Genomic DNA, 18,998 nt, shown 5'->3' on the forward strand with positions numbered 1-18,998 from the left:
TTTTTTTCAACATCACGAAACTTCTCCATTTTGATTTGCAGCAGCGCCGCCTGCACGCGCTCCCAGCCCTGCCGGCGGTGACCCACGGCGCGGGTCACGATGCGTACCTGGTGCAGCGGCGTGCCGGGGCGCGCGGCGGCGGCCACGAGGCGCGCCCACTCCGCGCGCAGCTGCGCCTCGTCCGGCGCGTACTGCAGCAGCGCCGCCTGCACGCGCTCCCAGCCCTGCCGGCGGTGACCCACGGCGCGGGTCACGATGCGTACCTGGTGCAGCGGCGTGCCGGGGCGCGCGGCGGCGGCCACGAGGCGCGCCCACTCCGCGCGCAGCTGCGCCTCGTCCGGCGCGTACTGCAGCAGCGCCGCCTGCACGCGCTCCCAGCCCTGCCGGCGGTGACCCACGGCGCGGGTCACGATGCGTACCTGGTGCAGCGGCGTGCCGGGGCGCGCGGCGGCGGCCACGAGGCGCGCCCACTCCGCGCGCAGCTGCGCCTCGTCCGGCGCGTACTGCAGCAGCGCCGCCTGCACGCGCTCCCAGCCCTGCCGGCGGTGACCCACGGCGCGGGTCACGATGCGTACCTGGTGCAGCGGCGTGCCGGGGCGCGCGGCGGCGGCCACGAGGCGCGCCCACTCCGCGCGCAGCTGCGCCTCGTCCGGCGCGTACTGCAGCAGCGCCGCCTGCACGCGCTCCCAGCCCTGCCGGCGGTGACCCACGGCGCGGGTCACGATGCGTACCTGGTGCAGCGGCGTGCCGGGGCGCGCGGCGGCGGCCACGAGGCGCGCCCACTCCGCGCGCAGCTGCGCCTCGTCCGGCGCGTACTGCAGCAGCGCCGCCTGCACGCGCTCCCAGCCCTGCCGGCGGTGACCCACGGCGCGGGTCACGATGCGTACCTGGTGCAGCGGCGTGCCGGGGCGCGCGGCGGCGGCCACGAGGCGCGCCCACTCCGCGCGCAGCTGCGCCTCGTCCGGCGCGTACTGCAGCAGCGCCGCCTGCACGCGCTCCCAGCCCTGCCGGCGGTGACCCACGGCGCGGGTCACGATGCGTACCTGGTGCAGCGGCGTGCCGGGGCGCGCGGCGGCGGCCACGAGGCGCGCCCACTCCGCGCGCAGCTGCGCCTCGTCCGGCGCGTACTGCAGCAGCGCCGCCTGCACGCGCTCCCAGCCCTGCCAGCGGCTGTAGAAGCTGCCGACATAACTGCACGTTACACCATACACTCGAAGTCAAAGTCAAAGTCAAAATTTCTTTATTTGTTTAGACTAATAAATAGTTCTTCATCATCAACAGCCCTTTACAGTCCACTGCTGGACTATGAGCCTCCTCCACTATAGTGGAGGGTTTTGCCATAATCTCCACGCTTGGCAGGCGGGTTGGAGATCGCAGTTTAAAAGATTGATGTTTTTCAGAGAGCGCTGCTGCCCATTCTCTGTTTGATGTGTAGTCCCTAAGTCACCTCTTACGACACCCGCGGGAAGAGTAGGGGTTGGTGACAAATGTATTCTACTCTGCCGTCACCATACGGCAAATAGTTCTTACAAATCGTCATTTTGCTCTTAAGGAGCCTCTACATGTCTCATAATCTTTTTACCCTACCAGCGCTTCGAGACCAACATTTGGCAAGTGCTGAGAAGAAGCGCCGCAACAAACTCAGTCACCACGATCTGCCGGTTAATATAAATAAATAGAAATAGCAGTAGTAGGTACATTCGATTCAGGAGCAGTTCACTGAATTTACCATGCATTCTTGTATAGTGTATCTTATAACAAAAGATGGAGATTGGACACAATTGTCATTGTATCTTTACGTGATCGAATCAGAAATGAGGAGATCCGTAAACGTACTACGCAACATCTTCAACAGCGTTCGGGAAACTACGCAACATCTTTTCGTCCAAAATACCCCAGTGCCTGAAGACGAAAGTCTACAACCAATGTGTGTTACCAGTGATAACTTATGGCTCGGAAACGTGGCCTCTCACTTTAGGCCTTATACAGAAGCTCAAAGTTGCACAGCGTGCTATGGAGAGGGCTATGCTCGGTGTTTCTTTGCGAGATCGAATCAGAAATGAAGAGATCCGTAAACGAACTAAAGTCGCTGACAGCCCGACGGATTAGCAAGCTGAAGTGGCGATGGGCAGGGCACATAGTACGCAGAACTAACGGCCGATGGGGCATCAAGGTTCTGGAGTGGAGGCCGCGTACCGGAAAACGCAGCGTGGGACGTCCACCCACAAGGTGGACCGACGACATCACAAAGTAGCAGGAAAGCGCTGGACGCAGGCCGCTACCAACCGGGCAACATGGAAAGCATTGGGGGAGGCCTATGTTCAGCGGTGGACGTCCTGTGACTGAGACGATGATGTTGTCATTGCCTATTATCCGACATTTCCTTCGGCTACTTCTTACCGAACGGGTTGGATAATTAGTGGTATGTTTATTTATTTATTTATTTACACTTTTGCACATACAATTGTACAGTGGCGGACTTAATGCCAGGTGGCATTATCTGCCAGTCAACCACAGGTCGAGTAGAGAGACTAAGGCGGTGCAATAAATACCTATGACGTTTAATTAATATACTTACATAGCATTAGATAAAATAATAACATAATACATATTAATATAATAGACATACACCTAGATACATAAACATAATAATAATATCGGCGTACACAAAACACATGTCAGAGATAAGAAAAAAGTTTTAGTCTTTAAATTAATTGCGCAGAGCCTTTTTAAATGTAAATTTGGAGGTTGCTTTTCGCAAATTCGCCGGAAGGCCGTTCCAGAGCCGTACTGCTGAGACTGAGAAGGAGTCAGACATGAAGCCGGAGGTGTGGCGAGGACGTATGTTATAATAAATAAATTACTAACATAGTTGTATAAGGCACCCATTTACTAACCATGTGGATCATTGTTATCTTTAAATGAATAAATTGAATTGAATAGACATGTTGACACCACCAATCAATTGACGTACTTTTTAAAACTGTCAAAACGAAACTCTCCCATAGATTTTGTATGGCACTACAAGCAAGTGACGTCACTATTTTTTCAACTCAATTAAACTACTTTTTTCAATCACAATGCGAACAAAAATCGTAATTTACAGGTAATTTGAAATTAATTAAGTTTTTAAGACCAGAATGAAGGGTCTTTTTAAAAAAAGTTGTGGTTTTGAATTATTGAGGTATGGTGTCAAACTGTCTATTGTGTGAGTACTCGCCTCCTGTGCGCGTGGTGCAGCGAGTCGGCGAGCGCGGCGCGCAGCGCGTTGTGGCGGTCGAACACGCCGTAGGCCGCCTGGCACACGGCGTCGGGCAGGCAGTCGCCGGCCGAGCGGTTCCACAGCGCGTACAGCCGCGACCCTGCCGACACAAGACACAAGTGACGTCAGCACCTGATGACTATTTTTTTTAATGCTGGACAAGGCAGGTATTTGACCGCAATCGCACCTGGTGTTAAGTGAGATGCAGTCTAGGATGGTACATATCTGCCCTGTAAGTGCCTATTCACTCTCGCCTTGAAAACGCCCGGATTATAGTGTTCAAGAAATACAGCAGCAGGCTGCGAATTCCAGTCCCTAGCTGTTCGCATTATAAACGAGTCGTCGTAACGCTTAGTGCGAGCTGGTGGAATGTCGACTATGTACGCTAGCCTGCGTCTGGTTCCCCGGTGATGGAAGGGGGCTGGTGGAATTAGGTAGTATAATTTCTTCGCACATTCTCCGAACTGTAGCCTGTAGAAAACCGTTAGAGAAGCAACTTTACTGCGATGGTAAGTTCCTGGAGCGACGCTTCAACAAGGGTCGGGCTGTCGATTAGTCTCCTGGCACGCCTTTCCACCGAATCCAAAGCAGCCAACCATGGCTTTAGCAAGCGTACGCTTGCTATGCCATCCGCGTGACACGTCAGACGTCACTGTGCCACGCAGGTGGCTAGCGACGTGTGCCATTGAATAAAATATCTCTCACTCAATTTAAACCAAGTTTGAGCACTTATGGATGGACATTAAAAATACATTTTACAAAAAGGTCCTAGCCCTTTAAGGAGTCTTTTGCCCGTTTTCACCATCAATTCCTAATTTTTAAGTGACCCCTATGAAAACAAAATTCATATTATGTGTTACCCTATGGTACCCCTATGGGTAACTTAAAAATTTGGGATTGATGGTGAAAACGGACATAAGTCTCTCATATTTTGAGCCCAACTAGGCTTCGAGACAAAAGAAACGTCAGAACAAATTTAGTCACCACTATGTAATCGCCAGCAGTTACTAAATTCAAGTAACGAACAAAAGAAACATAGGCTTGCATGCAGGTTGTGTGTGTGTGTGTGTGATGGCGTGTGCGTGTGTTTTCATTTACCTACTAAGTCGCAAATCTCCCTCTTGAAAGAGTGCCTGGACGCACACACAACCTGCATGCAAGCGTTTCAAGCAAAGCAAGCAATATGTTTCTTTTTTGCCCCTTTGACTGTTTTTTTACGAGATTGTAATAATATATAGAATCCATTATTGGCTGTAAGAACAAAAATACATGTTTGTATATTATAAAGAGCTGTGGTTTTCTGAATAAAGAAAAATAAATAAATAAAGTATGCGCAGACTAGACTGACCACGCATCCTTGTCATTAATGTAATCTTGAACCTTAGACCCTTGGACATAAAGTTTATTTATTTATTTATTTATTTATTAGGTCTACCAACATTGTTACATAACAACATGTACACCTAAAAATAACAATTTATGAACAATGAAGTTACAATGCAACAACAATTATAGGCTGACACAACATGCAATACATGTTATTTTTATTGTGGAGGAGAATGACGGGAGTTACCCAGCGTGACGGAAAGCTCGTGGCTCCAGTTGATGAGCGGCGGCTCGGCCTCCAACGTCTGCTGCGCGTCGCGGTCCAACAGCTCGGAGAACAGCTGCTCCTGTATCGCCGCCGGGAGCTCCTCGATCTCTGCACAAATAAACAATAGGCTAATTTCCTAAAAAGAAAAACTTTTATTCTGTCAATGAGGGCTATCGTTTTTATACTTAACAGTTGGCACCCCTGGCGATTGACAGGACCTTACTCTACAGTGGCGCCATCTTGATGAGTGCAAATACGATAGTCCTCCTACCACTTTCGCGGCTCACCAGTTGGTGCCACTGTCTTCGCTACTAGCAAGTGACAGGACCTTACTCTACAGTGGCGCTAACTGGTGAGCGCTAAAACGATAGTCCTCATTACATTATAAAAAAATATTGGACACGTATATTTTTGTTTGTCAATCAAACAAGTAATTCCGAAGTTATGATGCGTTGAAGATCCGCGTGACGTCACAAAGTGCTAGACTTTTAAACACGCCTTGACGTCACGGGCCTCTTCTATTAAACTTTGGCGCACTTTATCTCCTTAAATTTTCATTAGTTTGTAAAAGTGAAATATAAGTGTCAAGTATTTTTTGACAAGTTAGCCGACGGACTAATCCAAACTGTTGCTTTTTTTACCTAGAAAGCATCCCTATTATTAAATATTATCAAGCCAAGCTTAAATATTATCGTTTCGAAAACATTTTTATTCCTTTGTCAATCTTTTACAAATTCATAAAATGCACACGTAACTAAAATAGTAATTTACAGAACACCACACTAATATTATAAAGGCGAAAATTTGTGTGTACCATTATTACTTGGCCTTACGTAGATTTGTCAATAATACAACACACTGTTTACTAGAAGTAGAATGGCTTACAAATTCGAGTACAATTTATTTATTTACATAACACAGCTACGGAGAACAAACACATCGTAAAGTCTCATAATTTATGATTCCGTCAGATAAATTGTTTGAAACGTGGCTTTCTATTTAATAAATGAAAACTTAGAGACTTGGCGCGTTTAAGAAACAAGGGCCAAAAGCTATAATAATAACAACATCAACAATACTCTTCGATCGACGCCGCGTGCACGTGCCAAATTGATTTTAACGGCACCGTAAATCAATGACTCGACGAACAACAAAGGGGGATTAGTCGATTCGGCACACTAATCTCCAAATTAATGAGTCGATATACGTCACAGTCCTCGTCTGTGATAGACTTTAAATAACTGTACCTACACTAAAATACGACATGCATAAGTAATCGTTGACGATCTCAAATCGATTAAGTTACCTGTGTATAAATGTATTAGGTTTTGTATTATGTTTTTGTGTCAAATGTACTGTTATTGCTTGTTCTCTGTGTCATAAAATTTTTTTTTTTAAATATTAATTAGTTTTTGTAAATAAATATTAAATTTGTAATCAAGCAAATAAATTGATTTTGATTTTTTGTATGAACTCGATTAAACCGCCCGGTTCGGACTCATTTAGCAGGTGAGTGTGTGGACAGAGACGGGTGGGGGGTGCCAATAGCCTGTTAAAATATAACAAAATGGATCGGCTCGACAAACGAATTACTAAATGTAATCTAATAGACTATGTTTTTGGTGTTCGCACATGTTTAGTTACGTTTATAGAACGTTTCATCCACGAAGACGCGCCCCACCACTTTTAGTTCGAGGGAAGCGCGGGGTGCGGGCAGTTTGATGCAAGCAATCCGAGCGTCATTATTGTAGTGCGCATGTGCACTCATGAATGCGTCATTATTGTTGTACACGCACACTACAATAATGACGCTCTGATTGCTCGGATCAGACCCCCACCCCGCGCTTCTCTCGACCAAAAGGTGACGGGGCGCATCTTCGTGGATGAAACGATCTACAGGGTGTTGATTTCAATCCTCGCCATATTTATTTAGGTGATCTATTATGACACGCATTATCCACCAAAAAAAAATTACAAACGAAAGTGGAATTTTTATCGAATATTTTCCGTGCGACATCAACTGTATTATGGCTCACAATACTGCAATATGTTTACACTGCAGCACCATCGAGCTACGCGGATTGCTCGCTTATTATGTCGGATAGCCTACTGAAGGAAGCCAAGTAAAGTAGGTAGTGTAAATTAGGTATTTTTCTTTGACTGACTAAAAGTTCGTTTTAATTTTTTTTCCAAGTCAATTTTTTTACTGATTCGTGATCAGAATAAGCTACTAAATCAACTCCCTAAATATGGCGAGGATTGAAATCAACACCCTGTATAAATGACTCGCCACTCGAGTAAGCGACTCGATGAGTGCGAACTAGAATAGGATTTAGAATAGGTCCCGGAGGCAGCGTACCTGCGGGCAGCGCGAAGGTGCTGAGCTCGTTGATGTAGCGGCACGGGAAGCTGCCCTTCTTGTGGCGCACGCAGCCCGCCATGTGCCGCCGGATGGCCGCCGCCAGGTCCGGCGCTGGAAACAACCATACTTTGTTTTATGCAGAACGAGCTGTTTGCCCGCATCCAGGCACCGCCATGGTGGCGCCCTCTTGCAAATATCTTATTGTTACAACAACCGACAGTCAGTGTCATGGCTGAGACGGTTAATGTTGGGCATCATCTACATATTTACTTTTTTTTTTAATGTTGTATTTTTTATTTTGTTTTTTCTCTTTTGTTTGTTTTTTTGTGAGTTGTCTCATGTTTGTTAATAATTAATTATAGGCGAGTATTCCAGCTCTCTCCAAAAATGGTCACCGCAGAATAACAGCGTCATGTTCTGGGTTTTATTTACTATTCCAGAGCATGACACATGCTGAGCGGTGGCCAATTTTGGTTCTAACTACTTGTACTTCTTTTTTGTTATCTGTGTGTTATATTTTAAGTTGGAACCAAATAAATGTTTTTCTTTCTTTCTTTCCTGCGACCTTTACCAGATAGATCGTCGGTCCACCTAGTGGGAGGCCTGCCCACGCTACGTCTTCCGGCTCGTGGTCGCCACTCGAAAACATTTCTGCCCCAGCGGCCATCAGCTCTGCGAGCTATGCGCCCCGCCCAAGCCACATGATTTTAGCGATTCTGCGGGCTATGTCAGTCACTTTGGTTCTCTCCTCATTTGGGCAGCGCAGGACCGGTCTTTGTGGAAAACCATGAGGGAGGCTTCTGTCCGGCAGTAAACTTCTTTCGACTGAAATGAACGAGGTATTACCGCAATCGCACCTGATGTTAAGTGAGATGCAATCCAGGACGGTAGTCGGTACATACCTGCCCTATGACTCCTGTGAGTGTTTGTTCATTCTCGCCTTGAAAAGTATTGAGAGATTGAGATGTTTTATAATTACTTTGGCTCGGCTGAACGAATACGAAGTGCCTTAGCTGACGTGCGAATAACTTAATAGGAAGTTATAATTGTTCTTAGAATCGTTTTTTGACCATAGTAAGGAAAAAACGTGTAAAAAAAGCTTACCTATGTAGGAAGGGGAACGTTTGAGGCCGGGCCCGCCGCCCGATATCCGGGATAATAACGTCGACAAGATGTCTTGCCTTTGAAATCTGAAATAAATACATTTACATCATTTACTATTATTATTATTAAAAGCAAAGAAATCATGAGTAAAAACATTTATTTATTGCCGAACTATCAAAACCTTTCAATCAGACTTTCTGAAAATCATAAATTCTAGAGGTGAGATAGTTCAGATTAGCTATAAAATACCTACTATAGTTTCGATAATTATTAGGCATCAAGTACAAAAAAGTCACATAAGATCACCATAAGTCACTAATATAGTCACATAATGTAGGCATAATACAATACAGTTAATTAATACACACACATTTACCGCAATTATATCATATTAATTCAATGTTGTCAACAATTTGTTCAATACAAAAAATATCACGTCGAAACAGACTATACACAAATACAATTTACAATTTAAAAACGTTACAAGTTATAACACAAAAAGTCAAAAATACGTCATAGAAAAACAGTTGAAGTTGCAGAACTGAGCCCCGATTACGGTAATTTTTAACGTCAACAATCCAGACACGCTTCTCGATTCTGCGATACGATTGGTCGTTCAACAGCGCACGTCAGCTGTTTTGACCAATCGTATTGCAGAATCAGAAACGCATCAGAAACGCGTCTGGATTGTAGACGTTAAAAGTTACCGTAATCGGGGCTCTGGGTTGTCTTGAGCCTGGAGCGTGAACAGCCATCGATGATGGGCGGGCGCACGCCCCAGGGAACCATTCATTTTGTTACCAATATGGATGGTTCTACCGAGGCCTGCGCGCGCAACAGTGATGTCGGCGACAAGGCATCTTCGATTTCGTTCATCTTCGACGATGAAGTTACAGCGTTTTAGTACCTAGTTTTTATGGGAGCTACAGAAATAAATTCTTGCACACGGTTTTATCATGAAATAGCTGCATGAAATAGTTGGTATAGAACTATAGAGGGTGGAAACTATGGCTGGGATGATGATGATGATCCGAAAATTTAATGTTTCCAGTTTCCATACACTATAGATTGTTTCAGCCACGAAGACGCGCCCCACCATTCTTCCGCTAATGTTTGAGTGTTAGTGGTACACGCTAACTTATCCATGAGTGCACCACACGCACACTACAATAATGACGCTCGGACTGCTCGGATCAAAACTCATCGCACCCCGCGCTTCCCTCGACCAAAAATTGGTGGGGCGCGTCTTCTTGGATGCAACGATCTATAAGGTATAATAACACAAAAAGTCAAAAATACGTCATAGTTGTCTTGAGCCTGGAGCGTGCACAGCGAGCGATGAGTGGGCAGGCGCACGCCCCGGGGAACCATTCATTTTGTTACCAATATGGATGGTTCTACCGAGGTCTGCGCGCGCAACTGGCGATACGGCATCTTCAATTTCGATCTTCGTTTTCTTCTTCGACGATGAAGATACGTGGAAACAGCGTTTTAGAAGTTTTCATGATAGATACAGAAATAAATTCTTGCACACGGTTGTATTTAGAAACAGCTGCATGAATTAAGCCCGGTTTCCACCGAGGCGGAACGGAACAGAGAAGTGTTTTAAATAACCCATCAGATTTCATTATTTTCAAATCTCTTCTATGCTCCGAGCCGCGCAGCCGCCGCTGTCTTTTATAAAAAAATGAGAACCCGAAACTTTTCCGCTCCGTTCCGCTTTGGTGGAAACCGGGCCTTAATTCTATCTATGTGTCGTGTGTGTGTACCTTATGGCCAGGTGCACGAGCGTGTGGCCGGCGTCGAAGGCGGAGGCGCGGTTGAGCAGCGCGACCTCGTGCGGCGTGAGCGCGCGCGCCGGGTCGCCGCCGCTGGCCAGGTACGCGTCCACGCAGCGCGGGTCGCCTTCCACCACGCCTGAGTGAGAATACATATTGCAAACATTCGCCGCACTAAAGCCTCGTCCGTGAGCACGTAGAATCCCGTCCAATGACCCCAAGCTGCCCATCCTTGTCGCTCGCACGTAATTATGTTGCTGTCGCGCTCGCACACTCACTGCGGGCGCGCGTCGCACAGTCGCGACAGCAATATAATTACGCGCGAGCGATAAGGATGGGTAGCTTGGGGTCATTGGACGGGATTCTACGTGCTCACGGACCAGGCTTTACTAACATCAAGAGATGAATAGGTCAGTGGCCTATTTCACGTATTTTGACAGTCAAGATCTCGCTGACGTTCTGAAGTCGTCCTATTGAAAAACAGTTCTAAATCCGCATTCACAAGGGTCATTTTGATAGAACGATTACTCGATAGGATCGCAACTCGAGTGTTTTGTTGTTGAAATTTTGTTACGTGAATAAGGCTACAGGTCAACGCCTCGCATGGCCAGGTGGGGATTCTTGGATGGCTTGAACATGGAGTGCAGGTGCGGTTTTGTTCCCCAGTCTATGAGGCACCTGATGTCATGCCCTGAGTGCCCAAGCAACTGCACTCAGGAGGATTTGATGAGTGCTACTGACAACGCCACTCTTGTGGCGGAGTTTTGGGCTGACACTGTGTAGGTTTGTTGTCGACACGAAAAGAAGAAGAAAAGAAGAACGCCTCGCATCGCATGGACAACACTGTCAGTCTCTATAAATGTTGTATTCACGATCTAACCGTGCGAGCGCAAGCAAAGAACGTAAACCGCACCGCTTGTCTGCGGTCAGGTCTGGACCTGACCTAGATCCACGAACATTTGTAGAACGATGCCAGAAGACGTTCCCGAATCCGAATGCTACCCAATTAACATTTCGACAAAATAACTCATCTATCGCCATTTTATTTTCTTTTCTGCGTCTTTCTTCACTTTCGACGATTCACCTTCTCGGCCACTCAATTCCAAATAATTGAAAGCGAGTGTTTTAGCTACTGTCTATTTGGTTTAAGAAAACCGCAGACCTTCCCTGGCTTACGTGGCGTGACTAATGAATATTATAATTTGCACACAATTCACGTCTTTTCTTTTCTTTTCTTACCTTGTTCTGTTCAAACATCTTGACCGATTTCTCCAGTAAGTTTTTTTTTTTTTTTTATTTATTTACACTTTTGCACATACATATGTACAGTGGCGGACTTAATGCCAGGTGGCATTATCTGCCAGTCAACCACAGGTCGAGTAGAGAGATTAAGGCGGTGTAATAAATATGACGTTTAATTAATATACCTACTTACATAGCATTAGATAAAATAAATAACATACGAATACATATTAATATAATAGACATACACAAAGATACATAAACATAATATTAATATTGGCGTACACATAACACATGTCAGAGATATGAGAAAAAAAAAAAAAGTTTTAGTCTTTGAAATAGTTGCGCAGAGCCTTTTTAAATGTGAATTTGGAGGTTGCTTTTCGCAAACTCGCCGGAAGGCCGTTCCAGAGCCGTACTGCTGAGACTGAGAAGGAGTTTTTATTTTATTTTATTTTATTTTATTGTTAGGAAAACAAACAGCATTCTATAACACATATAGAGTTACCAATTAAACTTCACATTTGCCAAAATAGTTTTCACAAATAGTTTATACATAGGTATCGTTTTTAAAAATTGAGTAAACAGAAACAGAAAAAGAAAACAATTTTTTTAGATTCTATGTTAAATATACTATGACTTGGCAATTAATTTAAACTCGAAATATCACATCGTTGTTAAAACAATAAATAGTTAGACATGAAACCGGTGGTGTGGCGAGGGGTGACAAGCTGAAGAGTCTGATTAGAGCGAAGATTTCTATTGTGAGTAGAATGAAGGTACTGGAACATCTCTTTTAGATAAGGTGGAGAGTCAGGATTGAAGAGAATCGAGTGAAGCATACAGAGAGAACGAATGTTTCGACGCTGTTAAAAGTTTTTAGCCTGTATTCAAGTTTAAGTTGTTAGCCTGTATTCTTGCTGCTTCAACCATGGTAGTGTTTTCTCTTGCTGCTTGCCATTTTGTTCAGATTTAGGGCGTAGCTACAGGTTGTGGGTGTGGTCGTCGGACGTTGCTCAGAAAAATTGGCTTCAGTTCTATCAACTACATTGTCCCTTCAGTTATCTTGACGTTGTCCCCGGCAATATTTATTTGTTTTAGGTATTTTATATTTTATTGCTTTTCATAATAATAATCATAATCATAATCATTTATTTGCAATTAAACATGGTATATAAAGATGTTAGGTACAGACAGTGAGAACTATACATGTTTAGCTAAAATTATTAGCATGCAAAAGTTAAATTAGGAACACCACAATATTAGCGACGATTCTAAAGAAGAACAAAACTACAGCAAGTCAAAGAACTCTTTTAAATCGTAAAGTGTCAGTGATAGCAACCATTTACTCAAATGTTTCTTAAAATTACAAATGTTTAATGTCCTAAATTCTTTGGGTATTTTGTTATAGATTTTAATACACATGATTAAACAGCTATTTTTGTACTGCACTGTTTTTGGGGTGACCTGAAGTACCAACCTGTTTGCATCTCTACTATTTCTTGGATAGTAATCACATGCCCGTTTAAATAAGTGCTTATTCTGCATAACAAATACACATGTGTCAAATATGTAAAGAGAAGTCAGAGTTAGTAATTGCGTCTGACTAAATAGAGGACGGCAGGACGTACGCGGGGGAACACCATACATTGCTCTAAGGCATTTTTTTTGAGCAATAAATGCTCTATTGATATGAGGGCTATTGCCCCATATCAATAGTCCATACCGTAATAAAGACCCCACATAAGCATGGTAGGCCGTGATTGCCGTACCTAGATTAGTGACTGATCTGACACACTTTAGAGCATATACAAATGAATTGATACGGCTACAAATACTATCTATATGGTTTTTCCAATTAAGATCTTTGTCAATTATTATTCCCAAAAATTTAATTTGATCTACTTTATTAATGTCTATATCTTTATATTTAATGTCAAGATTAATATGTTTATATTTATTAAATTGTATATATTTTGTTTTAGTCAGATTAATTTTTAAACTATGCATGTCAAGAAATTTAATTATGTCATTAATAGTTGCATTTACGTCATTCTCATGTTCTGTCACTATGTTATTTGAGGTTACTGTAATAGATATGTCATCTGCAAATGCGATACATTGATGATGTCCAGTTGCATTAAAAATGTCATTGATGTATATAATAAATAAAATTGGCCCTAATACGCTACCTTGTGGTACACCACATTGGTTATATTTATATTGTGATGAGCACGATATTATCTCATTTTTATTGTTTAATGTATCTACAACTACACATTGTTTTCTATTACTAGTATATGACATTATCCATTTCAACACGAGTCCCCGTACACCAATCATATCAAGCCTTTGTGCTAGTAGTTGATGTGATACATGATCAAATGCCTTAGACAGATCAATAAATATACCAGTTGTCAATTTTTTATTATTTATACCTGTTAAAACAGTTTCCAAAAACCTATGTATGGCCAAAGTGGTGGATTTATTTTTTTGGAATCCGTATTGATCTTTATGTAATAAATTAAACCTGTTACAGTATTCAACCAGCTGTTTGTAGAAACACTTTTCAAATATCTTAGAAAAAACTGATATGATGGCAATAGGACGATAATTATCAATTTCATCCTCGTTACCTTTTTTATGCAAAGGTTTTACAGTAGTGAGTTTAAGTTGTTCTGGAAATACGCCAGAGGAAAAAGACAAGTTAATTAGGTGAGTTAGAACAGTAATAAGTTCACTCACACAATCCTTCAGAACTTTAGATGAAATTAACGAACTTTGATGAAATTAACGAAATTAATCAATGTGGAAAGCATTAGGGGAGGCCTATGTTCAGCAGTGGACGTCCTATGGCTGACATGATGATGATGATGATGAAATTAACAGTTTTGAATTTTCAGTAGTGTGCCGGTATGCACAATACTCAATCTCTTCATATCTTATCTTAATCACGTTCACAGTGTCAGCACATTTATCACGTATAGTGCTGATGCTGTGACGTCATTTACCTTTGATCTATATCGTATAAATAGTCACGCAGTTCACATTAATAAACAGATTAATATCAGAGACTAACTACAACCCGTGTCTCATTCATACGGTCCCCCAACATGGCACAAATTGGTGACCCCGACGAAGAAGACGAAGCCGACGGAGCCGACGACGAACCTGACGACGAAGATGGCACAAATTGGTGACCCCGACGACGAACCCGACGAAGAAGATGATCCCGACGAAGTTGCCACAAATTGGTGACGACGAAGATAAACGTACCAAGCCAACGTGATGTGAGACGTAACCTCCATCACCCACCACCATCTTCAGCATCAGCCTCCGCCAGCTTTCATCTGACATGGAATCAAATTGGCTACCCCGATTGAGCAGAGCAAATCCGTGACGTCACTTCAACATCAATCATCGTCATCATGTCAACTCCGTGCAAGTCGTGAACACAACACTACGAGAAGTCGCTGCCAGTACCCCTGTCACATCCGTATTCCCGATTTCTGAAAGGACCAACCTCGTCTGTGCAGCTGGAATCAGTCTTGGAACTTCAAAAGAATCAAATCGCTAATAAAATATTAGAGAATGCAAAAATAATGAAGTCTCAGCAGTTCAACAGTCAACTACAACATCAGCAAAATTCAAGACCAAACAATGGAAAATGTGCTAACACAGCTATAACATGTGCAATTGAAATAATAATTGTGCCATGACCGTGAAAATTTGCGACGCAGCAGTTACAGGCCAAGGTCGCCTAGTCAAGTAAGAAGATTTTGTTATTATAATATGTATCAACGTATGCAGAAAAATGTGAAAAATCATGTGATTGGAAAAAAACGAAACAAGGAAACTAAAATTCGCACAGCCAGCATGGCTTTTGTGCTATCTACCCGTCTAACCGCCTCATTGTTACCGACTGAAAAAGTGGTATGAGGTTTTTTAATCGTTACGGGAGCAATGTAAAAGTGATAAGCAACAATGCTAAATGAGCAATATGTTATATACCACGAATGGTTCAAAGATAAACACTTACGGTGAGAAAACGCTGACTCTTAACTTGGGAATTCAATCATTTAGAAAAATGTGAGTCCCTCCAGAGCGAATATTTCTTAGGTTATCCGATAACGAGCCAAGGAATCGCCCAACAGAGCAGAAATACTAAGCAATCGATGAATTGAAACACAGTTAAGGAATTGAGAAAATTACGCAGCCGCGTATCGAAGTTGAATACTTTGAATATTTCAAGAATGATAATTCGCCTATCCTTTGGTCTTCAGAAGCCGATAACGCTTATGAAATGTGCAAGGACACAAGGCATGAACGCTGTGACTACAGCGCACCCATCGCGTAACGCCGAGCTTGCGCGAGGGCAACCCACGACTGTGAAAACGCCAGCTAAGGAAGAAGCCAGTGGTTATGTTTTGTTATAATCTAATTTTTATAAAAGTTTCCCCATTTTTCACCACATGATTTGTATAACGTAGATAGTTATTGTAATTTGTATTATGTAATTAGCACATTATTTTTATTTCTTGTATGTAAGTATGTAGTGATTGAACATTGAACCTGTATTAACGTAGATAATTTATGTTATTGTAGTTAGCGCATTATTTTATTTTTTCTTATTTAAAGGGGGGGAGTACTGTGCCGGTATGCACAATACTAAATCTCTTCATATCTTATCTTGATCACGTTCACAGTGTCAGCACATTTATCACGTATAGTGCTGATGCTGTGACGTCATTTACCTTTGATCTATATCGTATAAATAGTCACGCAGTTCACATTAATAAACAGATTAATATCAGAGACTAACTACAACCCGTGTCTCATTCATACGGTCCCCCAACATGGCACAAATTGGTGACCCCGACGAAGAAGACGAAGCCGACGGAGCCGACGACGAACCTGACGACGAAGATGGCACAAATTGGTGACCCCGACGACGAACCCGACGAAGAAGATGATCCCGACGAAGTTGCCACAAATTGGTGACGACGAAGATAAACGTACCAAGCCAACGTGATGTGAGACGTAACCTCCATCACCCACCACCATCTTCAGCATCAGCCTCCGCCAGCTTTCATCTGACATGGAATCAAATTGGCTACCCCGATTGAGCAGAGCAAATCCGTGACGTCACTTCAACATCAATCATCGTCATCATGTCAACTCCGTGCAAGTCGTGAACACAACACTACGAGAAGTCGCTGCCAGTACCCCTGTCACATCCGTATTCCCGATTTCTGAAAGGACCAACCTCGTCTGTGCAGCTGGAATCAGTCTTGGAACTTCAAAAGAATCAAATCGCTAATAAAATATTAGAGAATGCAAAAATAATGAAGTCTCAGCAGTTCATCAGTCTACTACAACATTCAAGACCAAACAATGGAAAATGTGCTAACTCAACTAAAACATGTGCAATTGAAATAATAATTGTGCCATGACCGTGAAAATTTGCGACGCAGCAGTTACAGGCCAAGGTCGCCTAGTCAAGTAAGAAGATTTTGTTATTATAATATGTATCAACGTATGCAGAAAAATGTGAAAAATCATGTGATTGGAAACAAACGAATCAAGGAAACTAAAAATCGCACAGCCAGCACGGCTTCTGTGCTATCTACCCGTCTAACCGCCTTATTTTTACCGACTGAAAAAGTGGTATGAGGTTTTTAATCGTTACGGGAGCAACATATGATGTGATAAGCAACAATGCCAAATGAGCAATATGTTATAATATACCACGAATGGTTCAAAGATAAAACACTTATGGTGAGAAAACGCTGACTCTTAACTTGGGATTACAAACATTTAGAAAAATGTGAGTCCCTCCAGAGCGAATATTTCTTAGGTTATCCGATAACGAGCCAAGAAATCGCCAACAGAGCAGAAATACAAAGCAATTAATGAATTGAAACACAGTCAACGATTTGAGAAAATTACGCAGCCGCGTATCGAAGTTGAATACTTTGAATATTTCAAGAATGATAATTCGCCTATCCTTTGGTCTTCAGAAGCCGATAACGCTTATGAAATGTGCAAGGACACAAGGCATGAACGCTGTGACTACAGCGCACCCATCGCGTAAAGCCGAGCTTGCGCGAGGGCAACCTACGACTGTGAAAACGCTAGCTAAGGAAGAAGCCAGTGGTTATGTTTTGTTATAATCTAATTTTTATAAAAGTTTCCACATTTTTCACCACATGATTTGTATAACGTAGATAGTTATTGTAATTTGTATTATGTAATTAGCACATTATTTTTATTTCTTGTATGTAAGTATGTAGTGATTGAACATTGAACCTGTATTAACGTAGATAATTTATGTTATTGTAGTTAGCGCATTATTTTATTTTTTCTTATTTAAAGGGGGGGAGTACTGTGCCGGTATGCACAATACTCAATCTCTTCATATCTTATCTTAATCACGTTCACAGTGTCAGCACATTTATCACGTATAGTGCTGATGCTGTGACGTCATTTACCTTTGATCTATATCGTATAAATAGTCACGCAGTTCACATTAATAAACAGATTAATATCAGAGACTAACTACAACCCGTGTCTCATTCATACGGTCCCCCAACATGGCACAAGTAGCCATTCTATAAGTCCTACAAGATGAGCCTGAGTCATTGATCGATTTTCGCTATACGTGCGTGACGCGCATGCGTGCCCCACTCAGTTATTTTTTCGTCATTGTCCTTGAAAAAGTCACATCCTAATCGGCAACTGCCATTTTTTTTCTCAGGCATCATTCACATCCGAGAAATTAGTTTAAACACGATAATTTAAAAAGAATTCAATTTTCTTTTTTTTATGCAAAACAAGGCAGGTATTTGACCACAATCGCACCTGATGTCAAGTGGGATGCAGTCTAGGATTGAACATACAGGGTGGAAACGTTAAGTGATCTCACACGATTATTTCTAAACTATACAAGATATTGAAAAACTGGTTACTGATCCTAAAAGTGCTTCATGAGCTCTTTCAAACAGTACCAATAATAGGTTACAGAATAAACTGGATCTATCTGAAAATTCAATGTTTCCAGCTTCCATACTAAATGTATGCCAGACACATAATATCAGAAGTGTTTTTTTTTATTGAATAATAAACTCTTAAAATAAACTCGTAAATTGTATTCTTCTTTAAAATTATTCATGTAAAACATTAGTTTTAGGCTTTACTTGCTATAATATTGTCAAGAGATGAGTGTCATGACTATGGTAGTACTAAATGTATGGAAGACGGAAACATTGAATTTTTTGATAGATCCCGTTTATTCTGTAACCTAATATTGATACCATTGGGTAGAGCTTGTGAAGCACTTTTAGAATCAGTAATTAGTTTTACGATATCATGTGTAGCTTTTAAAATAATGTGACTTTACCAAATGTATGGAAGCTGGAAACATTGAATTTTCTGATAGATCCAGTTTATTCTGAAATCTATTATTAATACCATTTGATAGAGGTAATGAAGCACTTTCAGGATCAGTAACTAGTTTTTTGATATCTTGTATAGTTTAGAAATAATCGAGTGAGATCACTTATCGTTTCCACCCTGTATTATCTGCCCTGTAAGTGCCTATTCATTCTCGCCTTTCTCGCTTTTCTTGACGCAACCAAAATTTTAATATAGGCAGCT

General features: G+C 42.5%; 1 protein-coding gene across 5 annotated transcripts in view; it reads right to left on the minus strand.

The window, feature by feature from the left end:
• The window catches only part of trbd (ubiquitin thioesterase trabid), a 36,936-nt gene that overhangs the window by 5,925 nt on the left and 12,013 nt on the right, over nucleotides 1-18,998 (minus strand). For all 5 annotated transcript variants that reach the window (XR_003656242.1, XM_028310079.1, XM_028310076.1 and 2 more), the window contains exons 8-14: nucleotides 10,092-10,239; nucleotides 8,323-8,408; nucleotides 7,216-7,329; nucleotides 4,836-4,964; nucleotides 3,221-3,362; nucleotides 1,161-1,179; nucleotides 108-1,004 (exon numbers count right to left, since the gene is read on the minus strand). Coding sequence is in view for 4 of the 5 variants with exons in the window: in XM_028310079.1 (XP_028165880.1) it covers nucleotides 108-1,004; nucleotides 1,161-1,179; nucleotides 3,221-3,362; nucleotides 4,836-4,964; nucleotides 7,216-7,329; nucleotides 8,323-8,408; nucleotides 10,092-10,239 (1,535 nt within the window). In the remaining variant the exon portion in view is untranslated. The remainder of the gene's footprint in view (nucleotides 1-107; nucleotides 1,005-1,160; nucleotides 1,180-3,220; nucleotides 3,363-4,835; nucleotides 4,965-7,215; nucleotides 7,330-8,322; nucleotides 8,409-10,091; nucleotides 10,240-18,998) is intronic.

This window comes from Ostrinia furnacalis, unplaced genomic scaffold, assembly GCF_004193835.3.
Source record: "Ostrinia furnacalis isolate ACB-3 unplaced genomic scaffold, ASM419383v2 OfSCF2887, whole genome shotgun sequence".
Classification (NCBI taxonomy): Eukaryota; Metazoa; Arthropoda; class Insecta; order Lepidoptera; family Crambidae; genus Ostrinia; species Ostrinia furnacalis.